Source organism: Pogoniulus pusillus, chromosome 29 (genome assembly GCF_015220805.1).
Source record: "Pogoniulus pusillus isolate bPogPus1 chromosome 29, bPogPus1.pri, whole genome shotgun sequence".
Taxonomy (NCBI): Eukaryota; Metazoa; Chordata; class Aves; order Piciformes; family Lybiidae; genus Pogoniulus; species Pogoniulus pusillus.
In genome coordinates, this window is record NC_087292.1 from 18,464,394 (window position 1) to 18,481,587 (window position 17,194).

Consider the following 17,194-nt stretch of genomic DNA (forward strand, 5'->3'; position numbering starts at 1 on the left):
TTTCTGTCCTAAGTCTTCTAGCTGTTTCAGCTGGGTGCTGCAGCCTTGTCCTGTGAGCCCTGCTGTGGTTAGGTGCAGGGGAGCAGCCTTGCTCTCTGTCCCAGCTGCAGCTGCATGGCAAGGGCAGGGGAAGCACTTCTTACATGTCCTGAGGGTAACTGATGAAAGTCCACTGAGTGTGCTGTGACCAGTGACATGCTGGCTGCAAGACACTGACAGTGCTCCTTGCATCTTGTGGGCAAAGATGATACAACCTGTGGTGCCCAAGAAACCATCCCGAGGAGACTTGCCCCAGGCTCAAAAGAGATCATCTGGAGGAGGAGTAAAATGCAAAAGCTTAAGGGAGCCAAGCACCAAAGCTGCTGCCAAACAGAACAAGCACCAGCTGCCAGTAACCCTCGAGAGACAAAACTCTTCTCTGAACAGCCAGTTCAGCCTCAGCAGCCCACACTGGTTCTTACCAAACCAGTGCTGAAAGGCCTTACCATTTCGTACCCTGATGGGAAATATCTACATGAGATTTTTTGGAGCACAAGATTTTAAGTGACTGTGCTGCATTTATGGGAAGGCTCTTCCCCAGGTGACTCGGAACAAGCCCTCAGCTCCCACTGGTGTTGGGAGCTCTCCAGGGCCTGTTTCACTTTGGCGCAGGATGCCTTTGCCAGTGTGCTTATTGTGTTTTGAGTCTGCACCCAGGATAACTGCAGGGTGAGGGAGGAGGACACTGAAGCAGTCTGCATTTGGCTTGTTTCAAAGAGTGTCCTGCACAGAGATTTGGGGATTGCTTCCCCAGGACAATGGAAGTGGTTTTGCTACAACTCAGCAACAGATACCTTTCCCCTAGGACAGGTTTTTTCTTCCTTAGAACAGATACTCCCTGGCAGCTCAGAACAAGCCTTGAGAAAAACATCTGCAGACAAACCAGTGCAGCAGGATCAGGGTGCTTCAAAGAAACACACGGGTGAGGTGGAGGAGGAAGAGGAGGAAGGGAGCCCTGGCGTGGCTGCTGGTCTCCTGGCAGTAGCAAAATCCAGGACTGGGGTTTGAATGTCTTAGTTCTTGCCTTTGGACACATCAGCTCTTACATGGAGGTAACAGAAACAACTTTATTGCACAGCCCAGAGCTCAGCTGGGCTCTCATGCTAATGAGTTCTTTCAACGTGTCAGTTACCTCCTCCAAACACAGTACCTTCCTCTCCCAGCTGCTCCGTGCCCTGTCTACCCAGGACAGCAACTCATCTTCTTTATCTCCATAGCCAGATGTGCTTGCAGCTCGCTGGGGCACAGGGTCTTGACCACCTTTGGGTGCAAACATGCCACAGCCAGCCCTGAGAACCAGAGACATAAAGCAAGCAGCATCCCATTTTCTCTTGCTTTTTTCTTCCCCTGTTCTCCAGCCAACGAATCCATACAGCCAGGAGGGGCTGGGGTTGGCAAGGAATGAAGTGGAGCAAGTTAACCTTTCTCAGCAGCGCAGTGAATTGGCAACAACTTGTAAGCATGGTGGGGCTGGAGAGGAAGAGCTGGGACTGAGACTCCCCATCCCTGTGCTGTTTGGCACAGGAACTGGATCATGGCAGCAAAGCAGAGCCAAGCTGCCATGGTGATGGGGGTGATGCTTCCCCAGGGCCTCTAGCACAGGCAGCAGCTCCTCTGGACAGGCTGTACCATAGCCCCCAGGCTTTCACGGTGTGCAGTGAGCAAGCCAGATTTGCCCTGAGTCCACAGGGGAAGATCTCCTAACCCTAAACTCACCTGCATCCTGAGCTGAGGCAGCTGTCAGATGTGGGATGAGCAGTCTGACAGGTAACATTGGGCTCTGAACCCAAGCAGCAGCTCTATACTGAAGCAGCTCCAGTAGATCTTTTCCACTCCCCCATCACATTTGCAGTCTTCACTGCTTCCCTTTATGCTTTTTTATTCCAGACAGAGACATCCTAAAAGCACCTTCTCTTAATTAACTTTCACCCCCAGGCCAAGAGCTAGTTGATAGCTGTGAAGTTTGTGTTCAGCATACTCAGGATCCATTCAGCCTCCAGCTCTCTTCTCTCCTTTCTGCCCGTGGCTGCCGAGTGCTGCAGGAGCCTTGCTTATTTCTTCGGAAGTGACTGGCAGGTAAATTCTCCCAGCACCAGGAAATCTCAGCAAATGCACCAGGCCATTAAACTCTGCAGATGAGAAATGAGCTCCTACTCCCTCTCCCCACATGCATGCCAACTTGTGAGGAGGAGCTGGGGGCATTGTAGGTGGAAGCAGAAGGTCAGCGCTCCGCCTGCTAGGGAGGTGCCGGTTGAGAGGATGGAGGCGGCGCGCTGCTGGGAAACTAATCACCAGCAGAAAGGAACGAAAAGCAATCTCTGACCTCCTCTGGACGTCCTGGGTCTGACTCAAAACCTAAACTCCTTAGAAGCAGTCAAACGCCCCTGCTTCGAGCAGCCTGCATTGGTTTGTACCCTGCAACCCCCAGCCTGCTCCTATAGCCCGAAGCTGCACTTCACCCTCAGCAGTTACTTGCTCTCAACAGCACAATGTAGGCTGCAGGGTTATAAATTGTGCCACTGAAGTGAGGCTCCTAAATCATTCACCACACTGAAGCTGCTCCTCAATTTGATCTACCCTGGTAGTCTCTTAATTAAAGCCCTTCTAATGCTCAATGTCCTAGCAAAATGTCATCTGCTTTCTTTGGGGTGCTTGGCAGTGCTGCAGAGCCCCAGGGAGGGGAATCTGTGAGCAGAGCCGAGCAGGATAGAGGGGGCAGAGGCTTGGGGAAGGGCTGAAGGGGGAAGGATGAGTGAGGTTTATGGGCTGGGAGAACCAGCTGCAGGATGGCTGAAGCTCACAGCAGGTATCAGAGACACCCTGCATGGGAGACGCCAGGCTCAGGCTGTTTACCTGAATCTGGCTGCTCCCAGCGTAGTGGCAGCAGAGGTCACACAGCAATCAGCTCCTCGTGCTGCACGGATGGGTGCCCAGCAAGGCTTATGCACTCCTGCAAAACACAAATGTTTAAATATCTTACCAAAATCTTCAATTTAACCCCAGCCAAGAGGTCTTCTTACCTTGTCTCCAAATCCGGGAGGTGTAAAGATACTTTGAAGAAGGAAATTCAGCATCCATGCCAGAGGAGAGCATGGCCAAGCTGATGACTTTGGGAAAGCCTCTCCTCTGGCCAGAACCCTGGGAGCCAGCCTGCCTCAGGGCCACATGAAGGGCCAAGACGACCATGACTGCAGCAAACAGCTCTCTGTGAGCAGGCCACCAGAGCTTGGCTGCTGCCCTGTGGGACAGCCTATGCTGAAGCAGAGGCACTTCTAATCTCCTCACACTCAGGTCACTGAAGAGGATGCTAAGAACTGATTCCATCTGTCACACCACGCAGGAGGGTGGAGCACCTGCTAGGGACCGAGTCAGCCACTGTCCCTGTCAGCCTGGGCTGGCCCCTGGCTGCAAACACCAATCAAGGAGCTGCTGCTGAAGCCTGGAGGTAGTCGCACGGCAAGCACCAAGTGATGGCTCGGAGCCGTCTGGTTGTTTTTTATGTTTCCCAAGGCCGCTGGAGGGCTCCGTGCCCGGCACTGCCTCCTCTCCGTGCTGGCTCACAGGTTGCTCCTCAGCACCCTCCAAGCCAAGGCAGCCCCGGGCAGCATGCAGTGATGCCCAGCAGGTCATGCCCTGCCAGGCCTGCGGGACTGACTCCCAGTCACTAAAATACTCCCAGTTTGACAGCCCTGCCCCTTCTGCTCTACTGGGGTCTAAATGCAGACCCTGATGGGAGGGCACTGCGGGCACTGCTGTGCCACATTCCAGGAGCAATTTCCTAGCCACTAGCTGTGGGGGGGGCCATGGCTGCAGTGCCACAGGTGCCCAGTGCCATGGGTGACGGCAGAGGCACTAAGGACAATCTGTGGTTTATAACTGCTGAATTTCCCTTGGTAACTACCTTGTGAGCTGTGCTCAGAGGGTGCTGCTCCCACAGACAGGGGATGCTGCACTGGCTGCTGCTCAGTGCTCCTCAGCAAGGGAACCAGCCAGGAAGCTTTTCAAAGCTTTCTCTTCTTGAGGAGAAGGTCCTGGGGTGGTGCTCTGCAAGGGCAGTGGAAGGCAGTGTGGCTGTCCCTGTGCCCGGCCAGATTAGGCACAAAGGACTCTGGGGCTCAGGTTGCTCCTTCCCTCGCACTGTGGAGGCCAAGGCTGCTTCCCTTTGGTCACAGGATCAGGCCGATGCCCTGATCCTGGTTCTCAGGTGTCAATCACCTCCTTCCCCACACCCGGGGACATGCAACCAGCAGCAGGGACATTACCCCTGGGACCAGCAGCTCCCGTAGCAGAGCTCCAGCACGGTTAGCCCTGGCCTGGGGAAAGGGCAGGCTTTTAGCCTCACTGGCATTACCATTTTTGAAGCAATGTGTCACTGCCCCAGCAGCAGACCAACCTCCCTCCCTGCTGCCTCTGCCACACGTGGGCCAAAGATCTGCTCCATTCATCAGCCTGTGATTTATGAGGTGCCAAGGGCTCTGGTTACCCCACTGCCCCAGCCTCCTCCCTGTGACTGGATGAATGAGATGCTGCTGGTTCCTCCCATACCAGAAGCAAAACAAGCCTAGAGGAGAGTAAAGCAAACATTTCACCAAACTCAGCTCCTCAAGGCTCTACCAGAGCATGAAATCCTCTTCCACAAGACCTTTTGTGTCCTGCAGGAACCAGGGGAGCCCCTGCTGCCCGTGGAAGCTGAGCTTGAGTCCTGCCAGCCATGCACAGCCTGGCTCTGCTCATGTGAGACACTCCAGAAATAGAAGAGGGGTGGAAGGTTGTGGCTAGTTTGGATTCCTCAGGCCCCTGGGCTGGTGCTGGGCTTTGCTCTCCCATCGTCCCCACAGATCACTCTTCCCCCAGCTCCCATTTTCCTGTCCCCAGTGCCTGGTTTTCCTCTCACTTTGACTGTTTCAGGGGGCTGAGAGGCCAGGCTATGGGTGGAGGAAAACCATTGCTCCCCAAGCCCATGGGCATTGTGGCACTGGGAAGCAGGCAGTGACACATGGCCTGGAAGAACGTGGCAGTTGCCTTAGGGTCAGGAGGCAGCCAAAGGACCATCTGCATTGCCTGGGCAGGCTTTGGGACAGCAAGCTGCATTTCCTCCTGACCCTGTGCAACCTCTGGAGGAGGGCAGCACAAAGGCAGCAGCTCAGAGCTGACTCAGAAAGCTGGATATGCCCTCAAACATCTGCCACTATACTTACAAAGCTGTAGGTGAAAACAGCTCTCCACAAGGACCCAAATACCAGCACAGGGTGCAAGAGCTTGGCACAGACATGGAAAAAGGCTAAAAGCCATCCAGCTGTCACCTGGGAATTCCTACAGCCCACGCTGATGAACTCTGCTTTGAGACTATAGTGACTGTGTGAACATGGGAAGAAACCTGATGGCTACAGTGAGCAAGTAACTGTTTATTATTGCACATAATCCAGCAGAACAACTGACAGAAAGCTCTGGACAGCAGTACACAGATTGAAGTAAACAGCTTGCAGAGTCTGTGAGGAAGGTGTTTGTGTGAAGAGTGAAAGGTATCTGTGCCTTTGTAAGACCTGAAGAGTAGAACACACCCTAGGCACTGCTGGAAGCATGCATTAGAGGTACACCTGTTCTTTTGCAATCCCTCAGGGGCTAAGTGTGTGACACATCCCAGCTGAGCACACTAGGGACGTTTCTGCGTCGCGCGAAAGCAAATCTACTTTTCTTAGCAGGTTGCTAAGAGGAGAGCACATCACTGAGAGCACATCACTGAGAGCACATCACTGAGAGCACATCACTGAGAGCACACCACTGAGTGCACACCACTGAGTGCACATCACTGAGAGCACACCACTGAGTGCACATCACTGAGAGCACACCACTGAGTGCACACCACTGAGTGCACATCACATGCATAAGGAACCGGGTGGGGAGGGGGGAAATTACCTTAGCGTTGTTCAGAAAGCTCACTTTTGTGCTTAGTGATAAATAACAGCCACTCAGGTCTCTCAAGGGAGGTTCATAACAGCAGTTGGCTTCTGGAAACTGCAGAGCTGGCAAGGGAGTGCCAGCACACAGATAAAGCATCGAAGGCAACAGAGCCTGGGATCTGCAAAACACTGAGACTGAAGGGGAAAAGAAAAGCAGCAAACTGCTGCCAAGCTCTGGGAGTGTAGATGGTGCTGCACAGCTTTCTCAGGACTGGTACAGCCACATGGTTCTTAGGAAGGGATCACATTCACGTCTCCCACAGTTAACACCACGGATTCACTACTGTGGCAATGTTCCTGAGCTCAGTAAGGTTAAAAAATAAAGTTGGTTCACAAAGAAGTACTGAATGATTCTCACTCTCTCATGCCATGATTAGAGCAGATACATTAGGCAGGTTCTGTTCTGCGTCTCTGGTCAGCATAAACCCCTGCCTGTCTGTTATCCCATCTCTGAAATCCACTCAGACTGACTTCTGGAGCAGACTGGGCAGCTCTCTGATCTTAAATCATCATTTCCCCATTCTTTCCAGACCCTCAGTTTTCCTGCCCAGTCTCAGGGGATTTCAGGATGCAGAGGTGCACAACCTACTGTAAAGAGCATTCCTGATTATCTTCATGAGGACAGAAAATGCACACTGCTGGGAGAGGAAGAAAGAAGCTCAAGCACTCAGCCTCACACCAAACCCTAACCTATCTGTGCTGACTTTCTAAGCTCATGCTGCTGAGGACCAGAGCAAATCACAGTAGAAACATTTTCTGAAGGTCTCTCTGCTGCAGCTTTGGGAAGAATTGGTGCAAATCCACCAGTCCTCTAAGCCTGGCACACAAGAATCACAGCCAGGGCTGCCCACTGTGCCATGCCACCACTGCAGGCCTGACTCTTCTGTGACTTCTGAGCCCAGCACCCAACCACAGCAGAGCCCCTCAGGTCTCTGCACCGCTTTGTCTTTCAGGAATAATGCAACCTCTGCCACAGCATCCACCCTGAATCTTCCAGCTGGGAAGCCTGCTCACAGATCCCAGGAACGCTCTGCGGCCCACGCCAAGGGCAGGAAGCTGCGGGCGTCCAGAGGGATTTGCAGTCCGTGCCTCTGTCCCACTGTCACTCACAACCCTGGCAGAGACAGGGCTACAGGCACGAGTTCAGCTCCCTCCTTTCCTCTCCCGTGCCAGTGGAAGTCTCCCACTGCAAGACTCTCCTGATCAGAGTGCTGCTGGGAGCCGGAGAGTGCTCAGATGGTGCCTGGCCCCAAGACAGGCACCACCCCCACCCACAGCACCCCCACATGCACAAACAGCCTCGGATCAGCCAGGCCCTGGCACCCCACCCATGGCCCCCATCTGTGGCACCTTGGCAGGCATGGGCAGGACTGGTTACCCTTCAGCGAGCCCAATTACAACTTGCTCCTCCTTTCAGTCTTCCATCTGTGGAAAACAACTCCAGAAGACAGGGAAAGACAAGACTTGGCTCATCCCTCTGGATGACCTCCACGCATGGCAGGCAGCGTTGTCCACCCCTAGTCGTGGCACAGCTCCCACGATTCACTTTGCTTGCTGTGTACTGCTTCGTGCCCACGCCATGGATGACACCGTTTGGGAAGTCTCTGGCACTTAGCCAAGGGAGTCACAAAACACATCAGTGTGCACGCACAAGACCTCCTCAGTCGTGTTCCTACAGCTACAGAAGCGTCCCTCGTCCCTGGCATGGCAGGACAGTTGATGGCTTTGGTGAGAACAATTTAAGGCAACTGCTATTTTACAGAAAGAAGAGAAGGAGGCTGAAGGGCAGAAGCCTTGGTTCTTCCTGGGGAGATCACAGAGCCACAGCCTGGCAGCATGGAGACCGCAATCATCCTCAGGCTCTTTTGTTTAAGGTTGATGTTTGCAGTGCAATGTCTGGATCTCAAGTCCTCCTCCTAGGTGCTTCCAGGTGGCTGAGATTTAATCCCCACCAAGGTCTGGTCTCCATCAGCAGCAATGCCTGTTCCAGGTACAAAGGAACAGAAGTCAAGAAGGAGCAAAACACACCAGCAATACACAATTTTGGCTGTGCAAGCTAAGTGAGGACTAAGGACACAACAGGAAGCTCAGGGAAGGCAGCCTGGCAGCCTCATGGGGCCTAGGAGGTGCCTCTCACATTATGTACACGAGGCCCAAGGGTCAGGTTCAGTCTTGATAGGGTTTGGGGATTTTTGCAATGTCTGAGCCCAAGGCAAACCCACAGCACATTCCCCTGTGCAGGAACCTGATTGGCACAAGAAATCTCACAAGGTTTTATTGCCACCAAATCCAAATGCAAACCCTCATCCAGCAGAAGTCACATCCAAGCTCCCGCTTTACCCTAGTCAAGACATCTCCGCTCCTATTTACCTTTGGTAACACAACCATACAACAGGGACAGAATTAGCACTGGTGCAAATTTCAGAGCTCCACATTTTCTGTGCTCCTGCCTCTTGCTGCACTCAGTGCCACAAAATGCTGGACTGCATGAGGAACCTGGCAGCAGTGGCCACGAAAGAGCAAACTGGAAATGGTTCTTGCAGCTCACTTGCAGAAAACCAACCCGAAATTTACCATCACACAGCCTTGCACTGGGAGTCTCCATGAAATGATGTGCATCCAGTTTGGAAAGCTAATCTGTACCACAGGAATGCATCTGCTTGACACAGCTCAGCCTTTTAGCTCTAAGGAAGTGACTCTATAAAGACCTGAGAACTACTCCCTGAGAGAACTCTGAAGCTCTCAGAACAGACAAGGGCATACTGAGAATCTCAGCACTCAGTGCAAGGCAGCTGCATCCACTGAGGCAATGTCCATGGGTTTTCATCACCAGGTCACCCCCTGGTGAGTGATTCGTGGTGACAGTAAGGACAGACAACCACAGGACACCCACAGTGAGGTCCCCCTGCTTGTCTTACCTTGTCTGAGGGGCACATCATGTCAGAAAGTGGACAAACAGGATGGCCAGACCAATGTTCAGTAGGATGACCATGCAGATCACGATTGTGTTAGGTCCCTGAAGGAAAGACCCAAACCACAGCATTACACAACACAGCTCCAGGCAGGGAGACAGACGCAGGTTAATTCAGCTGTTCACAACCTCCAGAACCATTCCCTCCCAACTCACATAAATCTGGCACTTAGCCAGCCTCAGACTAGTTGAATGTCCTTACTTCATTCCATGTTTCTATTTCTTTCCCATAAACTCATTCTAAGGAGGTTAAATCAGGCTTCTTCTGAGGCTAAGGCAGATTAAAGGAGACCCCAACTGCAGGCACACAAGCGGGCAAGCCACGCCAAGTTGCTGCTCCCAACTCCTCTGCCCCCACTTCGCCCACGTTTCTAAGCTGCCATTTTTCACTTCACGAAGAGCCTCTACTGCAGGAAGGAACAGGTAGAAAAGAAACCCCACTCAGTTCTCCCCTGCCCTGCGTTTTCCCCTTCCGCTTTCCAGATCCATGTTGGCAGGTAAAGCAGTGGGAAAAGGAGGGAAGTGTAAGATGTTAATCAGAAAACGCCGCCTGTTGACCTCCCGTTCCAAAAGCGGGGTGCCTCTGAACACGTCTGTCCTGCTGCAGGGAGGAAAATAACCGGGGAAGGACTACGAATGTCAGCCCCAGCAGCAGGCTGAGAGACGAAACCAAGACCCTCCCCTCCGACCGGCTCTGGGCCCCGACAGGAGCCTCGCGTCCTCTGCAGCCCCCTGGGCCAATCCACACCTCCCGAGGAAAAACAAACGCACGAAAAGCCAAAGCTGCGTCTCGGGGGTGCCTCCCGGCCTGTTCCACCTCACCTCTTCGCACTCCTCCGCCTCCCGCACCGCTGCCGCCGCCGGGGCCGAGCTGCGCTTGGCGCCCGCCCTGGGCTCCGTGCGCGCCGGGGCCCTGGGCTCGTTCTTCCTGTCGGCAGCGGGCTCGGCCCGGCCGGCGGCCCTGCGCTCGGGGCTGGGGCGCTGCCCCGGCGCCTTGGGCTTCTCCTCCCGCTCCCGCGGCGGGGTGGAGGTACCCCCGCGGCGCTGGAGGTCCCCCCGGGGCTCCGGGGAGGGCGGCTCGGGCTCGGGGAGCGGCTCCTCCTCATAGTCCTCGTCGGGGCAGACCGGGGAGGTGCGGACGGCGTAGCTGTGGTAGCCCTTGATGACATCCACGTCGGGCTCCGGCGCCATGCGCTGCAGCGGGCCGATCTCCATCTGCTCGGCCGGGCGCGCCCAGCCCCTCGAAGCCGGCCGGCTCTCGGCCTCGGGGGGCGAGGGGCTGCCGCCGCCCGCCCTGCCGCCCGCCTCAGCCCAGCTGCCCGGACGGAGGGCACCGTCCTGGCGGGGGGCAGCCCTGGCCCGCTTGGCTTCGGGCGGGGTGGCGGCGGGGCTGGGGGCCGGGCTGGCGCCGCGCCGCGCTTCGTCCTGCTCGTGGAGCTGGGGGCTCTCGGGGGGGGTGGGCGGCGGCGGAGCGCCCGCGGGCCGCGGAGCCTCCTCCTCCGCGTTGACGGCGTGCTCCTGGTTCTCGATGATCTCCTGCAGCAGCTTGCGCTTCTGGTACTCGGGGCCTGCGGAGACAGGGGCTGCGCTGAGGAGCTGCCCGGGCCGCGGGCACATCAGCCCGCCCCAGCGCCCTGCCGCCGTCGTGCCGCCGGCAGCTGTGCCCTGGCCCCGGCCGGCCTGGGGATGGCTGTGGTAGGGCCCGGACTGGAGGCAGGGAGAGGAGATCCTCCCAGCCCAGTGCCTGCTTCCACGAGGGATGGCCTCCCTGTCCCGCCCTGCCCAGCGGGGCAGAGCTGGGGCAGGCAGGGAGCTACAGATGAAGGTAGAGAAACGGTGGAAAGCTGCAGCCCCACTTCTTGTGGTCACACAGAGGAGGTGTTCTGGGGTTAAAGTGAGTCCAGCTCCCACCCCAATTTTTAGGGTTTCTTTAGTGTCTGAGAATCCCTTCGATGTTGCTTCTGTGGTGTGGCAACTTTCCAAGTGGTGCCAGGGGCTGCCCAGCCTCCTTGGGAAAGGCAGCGTCCCCGAGTGGTCTGCCTGTCACCCCTCATGGTTGGGCAGACCATGCGTGGAGTGGGGCTGCTGGCTCCACAGCTCTCCTGCCTGCACTGAGCCCCACGACAGCAGCACAGGCACCTGGCACCATCACACAGGGTGTCGCATGTCCCGTGCTGCCTGACAAGAGCTGCTGTCTGTTACCAGTGCTGCTCTTCACTTACCTGCCATTACATCTTTGTGTCCTGTGAACCCTGGGCCATGCTTGCAAAAAGGAACTGCAGCCCATCTAGGGTCTGGAGAAGTCAGCTGGAGCCTGGCACCAAAGCTATCCCCCATGCTGGGCAGCTGGCTGAGCAAAATCCACCTCCGAACAACTGGGAATAGCAGCCCTGGACAGTGCTCTGCACTGGGACAGGGGTCCCTGCATGGCTTCACAGCCGCACGGTGTGTGAGAACAAGGGGAGCATGCACCTTATGGGCAGCATGAGGTCACCAAGGAGCCCTTCTGACAGCAGATAACTGCTTTCCAAAGTGGCTTTGGCCTCCTTCCAGGACTTGCTCTGTGCTTCTGAATGGACCCTGTTAACCATGCAGTCCCCAGCTGCCTTATGGTTCCTCCCCTCATCTCCTCTGCCCTAAGGACTAGAGCCTGGTTGGGAAATTGGGCTTCTGCTCTTTCCCCCTAATGAGTCAGCAGAGTGATTTGCACACTGCTATCTCCTGCCCAGGCAGGCAGTGGCTGCTGGGAGGAGGCAGTGGGCAGAAAGTGGGCACTGATCTTAGCTGCTGTGCCCTGCCTTTGCTCTCCTGTCAATCAGCAGGCAGCCCATTCAGGGCCATTTATTTTTGGCTGCAAGTGGATTATTTGGAAGCCATTTCAACAGTTGTTCAGACTCCTTAAAATAAGCTGCATACAACTCCAGGCTCCTTGCCCTCTCCTGCTGCTTTCTCCTCCTGAATAATTCACACCAACCCCCCCAGCTGCCTGCAGGGCACCGCACAGCTCCCATGCCCCCTCCTCACCTCCCTACCTTCACCTACTGGCACCACATTCCAGCAAGGGCTTTGGCTTACATCCTGCTCCTCTAAGCTGGCAGGGCTGACATCACAAATGAAACCCAGGGCTCAGTACTTAGAGATTCGAGGCTTGCTGAGACTGCTCCGTGCTAGGCATTGCAGAGTCTGTCTGCCAGGCAGCAGCAGGAAAGCTGGTCACAGAACTCTGCCAGGCTGTCCAGGCTGTGTGACCAGCAGCTCCAAGTCCTAACAGGACCCAAGGGTGGAGTTCAGTCTCTTTGGACTGGGCAGCCAGTAATGCAGGAAGAGACATTCCCCTTGTGCACTTGGGGATTTTGAAGGAACCACAGAAGGCAAATACATCGGCAGCTGAGAAGGCCACTGAGAGAGGCCAGGACCAAGACAAGCATAAAAGCAGTAAGAGGATCCAGCACACAGGGAGCCAGGAGCAGAGGCCAGGCTGCTTCAGGCATTTTGCAGAGACCATCTCAATTGTCTCATTCAATTGCCACGAGTGGAAAAAATAATCTGGCTGGATGTCAGAAATCTCCCACCAGGAATTCCAGTTTCCTTTGCCTCTCTGCTATAAATACCCAGTGTGCAAAGGGTGAGCGTGGAGCTGCGGGCGGCAGCTGGGGGCTTATGTGGGGATCAAGAGACATTTAGCTATTGTTAAGTGAAGTGCCACACGCTGGCTCTCGCTGGTGCCCAGCTTCTCTGCTGCTTCCCCACTCAAAGACAGCTCCCAGGCCTCGCTGGGCAGTGGGGAGGAAGGGGCAGCCCTCTAGCACCATGTACCCAGCTGGTAGGCATGGGGTAAGGGGGGGGGGGGGGCTAATGGGAATTAGGCAAATCTGTCAGCGTGGCTCTCCCTGGCCCAGCGCCAGGTGTGAGCCATTCTCCTTCCCCGTTGTGTGTGGTACTGGGCACCTGGGCACCAGAATCAGCGGGAGCAGGCAGCAGGTTTTGCTGAACAGAGTCAGCGTTTGGCTTCTGTCCCCAGTTCTGCCATGGTCCTGTGTGATCCTGGCTCAACAGGGCACTTGTTAGGTGACAGAGCCAGACAATAGTATTGAAAGACAGTACAAATGCTCCTTGTTTTTTGCTCTGTTATCTCCTACCCTCTCTGGAAAGGGAAGCTGTCCATCCAGAGCACATCTGTAGCTAGCTAGGGAAAGGTAATGGCATTCACAATGCTGCCTCTACTATTACACTTCCTATCTACTAATCCCTCAATGCTTGGTGTCACAGAAGGAACCTCCCTAGTGTTTCCCAGCCAAATATTCAGCAGTGATGCTAACAAATAAACAGGGACGCAGGATTTTGCATTAGTGACTTTCCAATAGGCTACTACAGCCCCTAATTAGCCAAGCCTGATTAGCCAAGTCCCCCCGTGCAGTGTGGGGCCCCACAGGATACGGGCTTGTGAGTCAACCTGCAAAGCTGCTCCAAGAAATAGCCACGAGGGATTTATCTACAGGAGTGCAGCAAACAGACTTGAGCTTGCTGCCTGCTCTGCCTGGTGTGGGGGAGGGCGTCAGCCTATGGAGAACACGAGGGGAAGCTGCGGGACTGTGGGTTTTTCGTCCAAGCTGCAGTAACAGGTTCCCTCAGGTGAGAGTGGTGTGAACAGGACTGCAAATCCTCCAGCGCAGGGGGCTGGCTGAACTTGTGTGAAAGAGGATTTAGGAGAGTCAGGAAGGCAACTTCTGGAGTTACAAAGTGAGCAAAGCATTTCAACAGATTGCCCAAGGAAACTGCAGAATCCCTCTTAGAAGATGTCTCTGGTCTTACCTGGCTGGTAGAAGTCTGGAGAGAGCTCCCTGGCCATCATTCTGGCTATGCCTGATTCGTTGTTGGCTGCTTGAGCTGCCTGCTCAGACCCTTCAGCCTTGGCTTTGGCATGAGCTGTCCTGCAGAGAGAAGAGGAGACACCGGTGAGCAATGAGAGCCAAAATTGTCCCAGCTTGAGCAGTGGACCTTGTCCAGCAACAAAATTATGTCAGCACACCTGGCATGAGCACTCAGTGCTTGCCCACTTGACCCAGAACCCTCATATCTGAGGGGAAAAGACCAGATTTTCTACAAGAAAGTGGCACAGCTGCTTCAGGCTATGGTGTGAAGGTCTCAGGGAGGCATGGGAGGGAGCAGCCAGGTGCGCTTGCAAGCAGGAGAACATTCACGTGCTGCAGGGAGGCAGTGGGCACTGCTAACGAGCTGGCTGCCACCCTGCAAAGCACTCAAAACAGGGCTCAGAGGAAAGCCTCAACCATCAGCACAGGCACCTGGAGCACAGGGGCAAGAACAGGATGGGTGAAACTAATGCTTTGCTCTCAGCTTGGCTTCCCGAGTCCTCTCCTCTGCCTCCCAGCAGATCTCCTTGCTCCACAGGGCTGTCAGAGTGATTCCTCTGCCCGGCTGTCATATTCCTCGCATGCCTCACGCTCGGGGCCCTGTGATCTTCATGCTAAAAGCAGGCCTGGCTTTACAGCCCATCTGCTGGCAGTCTGGGAAGGAGCTGACTTCAAACGGCAAAGTGGAACCTTGAAAATCAGGAGGGTGAAGCACCGTGTTCAGCTGCTCTGCTCCAGCCGGGGCTTGCACAGAGCTGCTTTCCCTGCACTCTCACTGGCTTATTTGTGCAGGCTCCCCACATCTCTCTTGCTGCCCACAATGGAGCACCCACTGAGGCACCCACTGCCATGCACGCTGCGGCACCCACTGCTGCGTGCACCGAGGCACCCACTGCCATGCATGCTGAGGCACCCACTGCTGTGTGCACCGAGGCACCCACTGCCATGCATGCTGAGGCACCCACTGCTGCGTGCACCGAGGCACCCACTGCCATGCATGCTGAGGCACCCACTGCTGCATGCACCAAGGCACCCACTGCCATGCATGCTGAGGCACCCACTGCTGCATGCACTGAGGCACCCACTGCTGCGTGCACGCTGCGGCACCCACTGCTGCGTGCACCGAGGCACCCACTGCCATGCACGCTGAGGCACCCACTGCTGCGTGCACCGAGGCACCCACTGCCATGCACGCTGAGGCACCCACTGCTGCGTGCACCGAGGCACCCACTGCCATGCACGCTGAGGCACCCACTGCTGCGTGCACCGAGGCACCCACTGCCACGCACACTGAGGCACCCACTGCTGTGTGCACCGAGGCACCCACTGCCACGCACGCTGAGGCACCCACTGCCACGCACGCTGAGGCACCCACTGCCACGCATGCTGAGGCACCCACTGCTGCGTGCACCGAGGCACCCACTGCTGCGTGCACTGAGGCACCCACTGCTGCGTGCACCGAGGCACCCACTGCTGCGTGCACTGAGGCACCCACTGCCGTGCATGCTGAGGCACCCACTGCTGCATGCACCGAGGCACCCACTGCCATGCATGCTGAGGCACCCACTGCCATGCATGCTGAGGCACCCACTGCTGCGTGCACTGAGGCACCCACTGCCGTGCATGCTGAGGCACCCACTGCTGCATGCACCGAGGCACCCACTGCCATGCATGCTGAGGCACCCACTGCTGCGTGCACCGAGGCACCCACTGCCATGCATGCTGAGGCACCCACTGCTGTGTGCACCGAGGCACCCACTGCCACGCATGCTGAGGCACCCACTGCTGTGTGCACTGAGGCACCCACTGCTGCGTGCACTGAGGCACGTGCCGAGGTAACCCACTGAGGCACCCACTGAGGTGTGCACCGAGGCACCCACTGAGGCACCCACTGTCGTGCCCACCGAGGCGTCCACTGCAGTGCCCACTGCAGGCATTCACTGCGGCGCCTGCAAACCCGCGTGTTTCTGTGCGGAGCGGGAGTTAAGCGGTGAGCAGCCCTCAAGTACTGCCGTGAATTACAACCTGTCCTGTGGTCGTGCGGCGCCCGATGAGCCGGTTTAGAGTCCGGCCGGTGCGCGGTCATTGAGCTCACAATAAGGGAAGATGCAGTTCTCATCCCTGCAGTGAAAATGTTTCAGAGGACTTTTTGGGTCACCTGCCCTGCAACGCAGATTATTCTTTGCCGTGACACAGAGAGGCTCTGCACACACAGAGAAGCTTTCCTCTGAGTGCAGTGAACAGGTGACAGAAAGGCTGTCCTGAGACCCTTGGAGGGTGGAAGACAAATATGTACAGATACATCCATAGACACCCACTCCATCTGGAGTAGCTGTGGGGAAAGAACTAAAGGTAGGGCATTAATCCCAACTGATAGAGGCAACAGTGTGACTTGATGGGGAGACAAAACCACTGCTCAGTGCCCCGTGATAGAAAGCAGGGATCGGAGCTGCTGTGCCTCAGCCTGGCTCTCCCTAGGACGACACAGAGCCATGATTCACCTCCACGCCCACACTCACACCTTATCTCCCTGCTTTCTCTGCAGGCTGAGCTGCTTGGGATTGCTGTCATTCCTGGTCTTTTTATCCCAAACTATTACAGCTCCTGAAAAACCCAGAGACAAGACAGGATGAGACAGAAAGCAGCAGTTTTAAGCCTCTGCTCACAGCAGGAGGGCTGAGGAAGCTCTGAGCAGAGAGAGCACCTCCTTTTTTGGTAGCATGTGATCAGTGTAATTAATTCCACTGAAATCTGGCAGGGGCCAAGGGGGCTGTTCCTGTGCTCTCCATGCCCGGGGGATCGGAGCAGGCTGGGTATGCTGTGCAGGGGGCACAGCCTGCCCGGCGCCAGTCCTGGGAAGAAGCCTGCGAAGTGAGTATCTTGGCAGGAAGTGCTCCCACTCCTGGCTTTGTCCTCCTGCTCTTGGAGGACCATAGGGTGACAAACCCCTCCCTTTAGGCTGCTCACTGAGCCAGGCAGAGGCTATCCTAGCCGGTTAATCAGCCAGCTGGCCCCAGCTGGGGGAGCAACAGGCAGCTCCACACAGGCAGGTGGATGGTTCCTAAAGGTGACTTCCAAAAGAGTAGTCTGGAAGTGGACTGGGTGCGGCTCTCCCCTAGTAAGGAGAGCCAAAAGCAGGCCACCGTGTTACCAGGCTCCTGCATGCTCTGCTCTCCCAGCATCTGAGACCAAGGCAAGTAAACATCCTTGGCAGCAGAATTCCAAAGCCTTTTCCAAGGCAGTGCTGGAAAATGAGCCACGAACATGAAACACTTCCAGCCAGGGGCAATAAACACAAAGAGGAGCCTTTACAAACCAACCCCCGTGCTCCCCATTCCCAGTGACACAGCACT

The 17,194-nt window shown here is 55.9% G+C and overlaps 1 protein-coding gene across 1 annotated transcript in view; it reads right to left on the reverse strand.

The window, feature by feature from the left end:
* Positions 1-5,927: 5,927 nt before the first annotated feature.
* Positions 5,928-17,194, reverse strand: part of JPH2 (junctophilin 2) — a 29,889-nt gene continuing 18,622 nt past the window's right edge. The window contains exons 3-6 of the mRNA XM_064167809.1: positions 13,783-13,901; positions 9,793-10,538; positions 8,918-9,015; positions 5,928-7,980 (exon numbers count right to left, since the gene is read on the reverse strand). Coding sequence (XP_064023879.1) covers positions 8,935-9,015; positions 9,793-10,538; positions 13,783-13,901 — 946 coding nt within the window. The 3' untranslated portion in view covers positions 5,928-7,980; positions 8,918-8,934. The remainder of the gene's footprint in view (positions 7,981-8,917; positions 9,016-9,792; positions 10,539-13,782; positions 13,902-17,194) is intronic.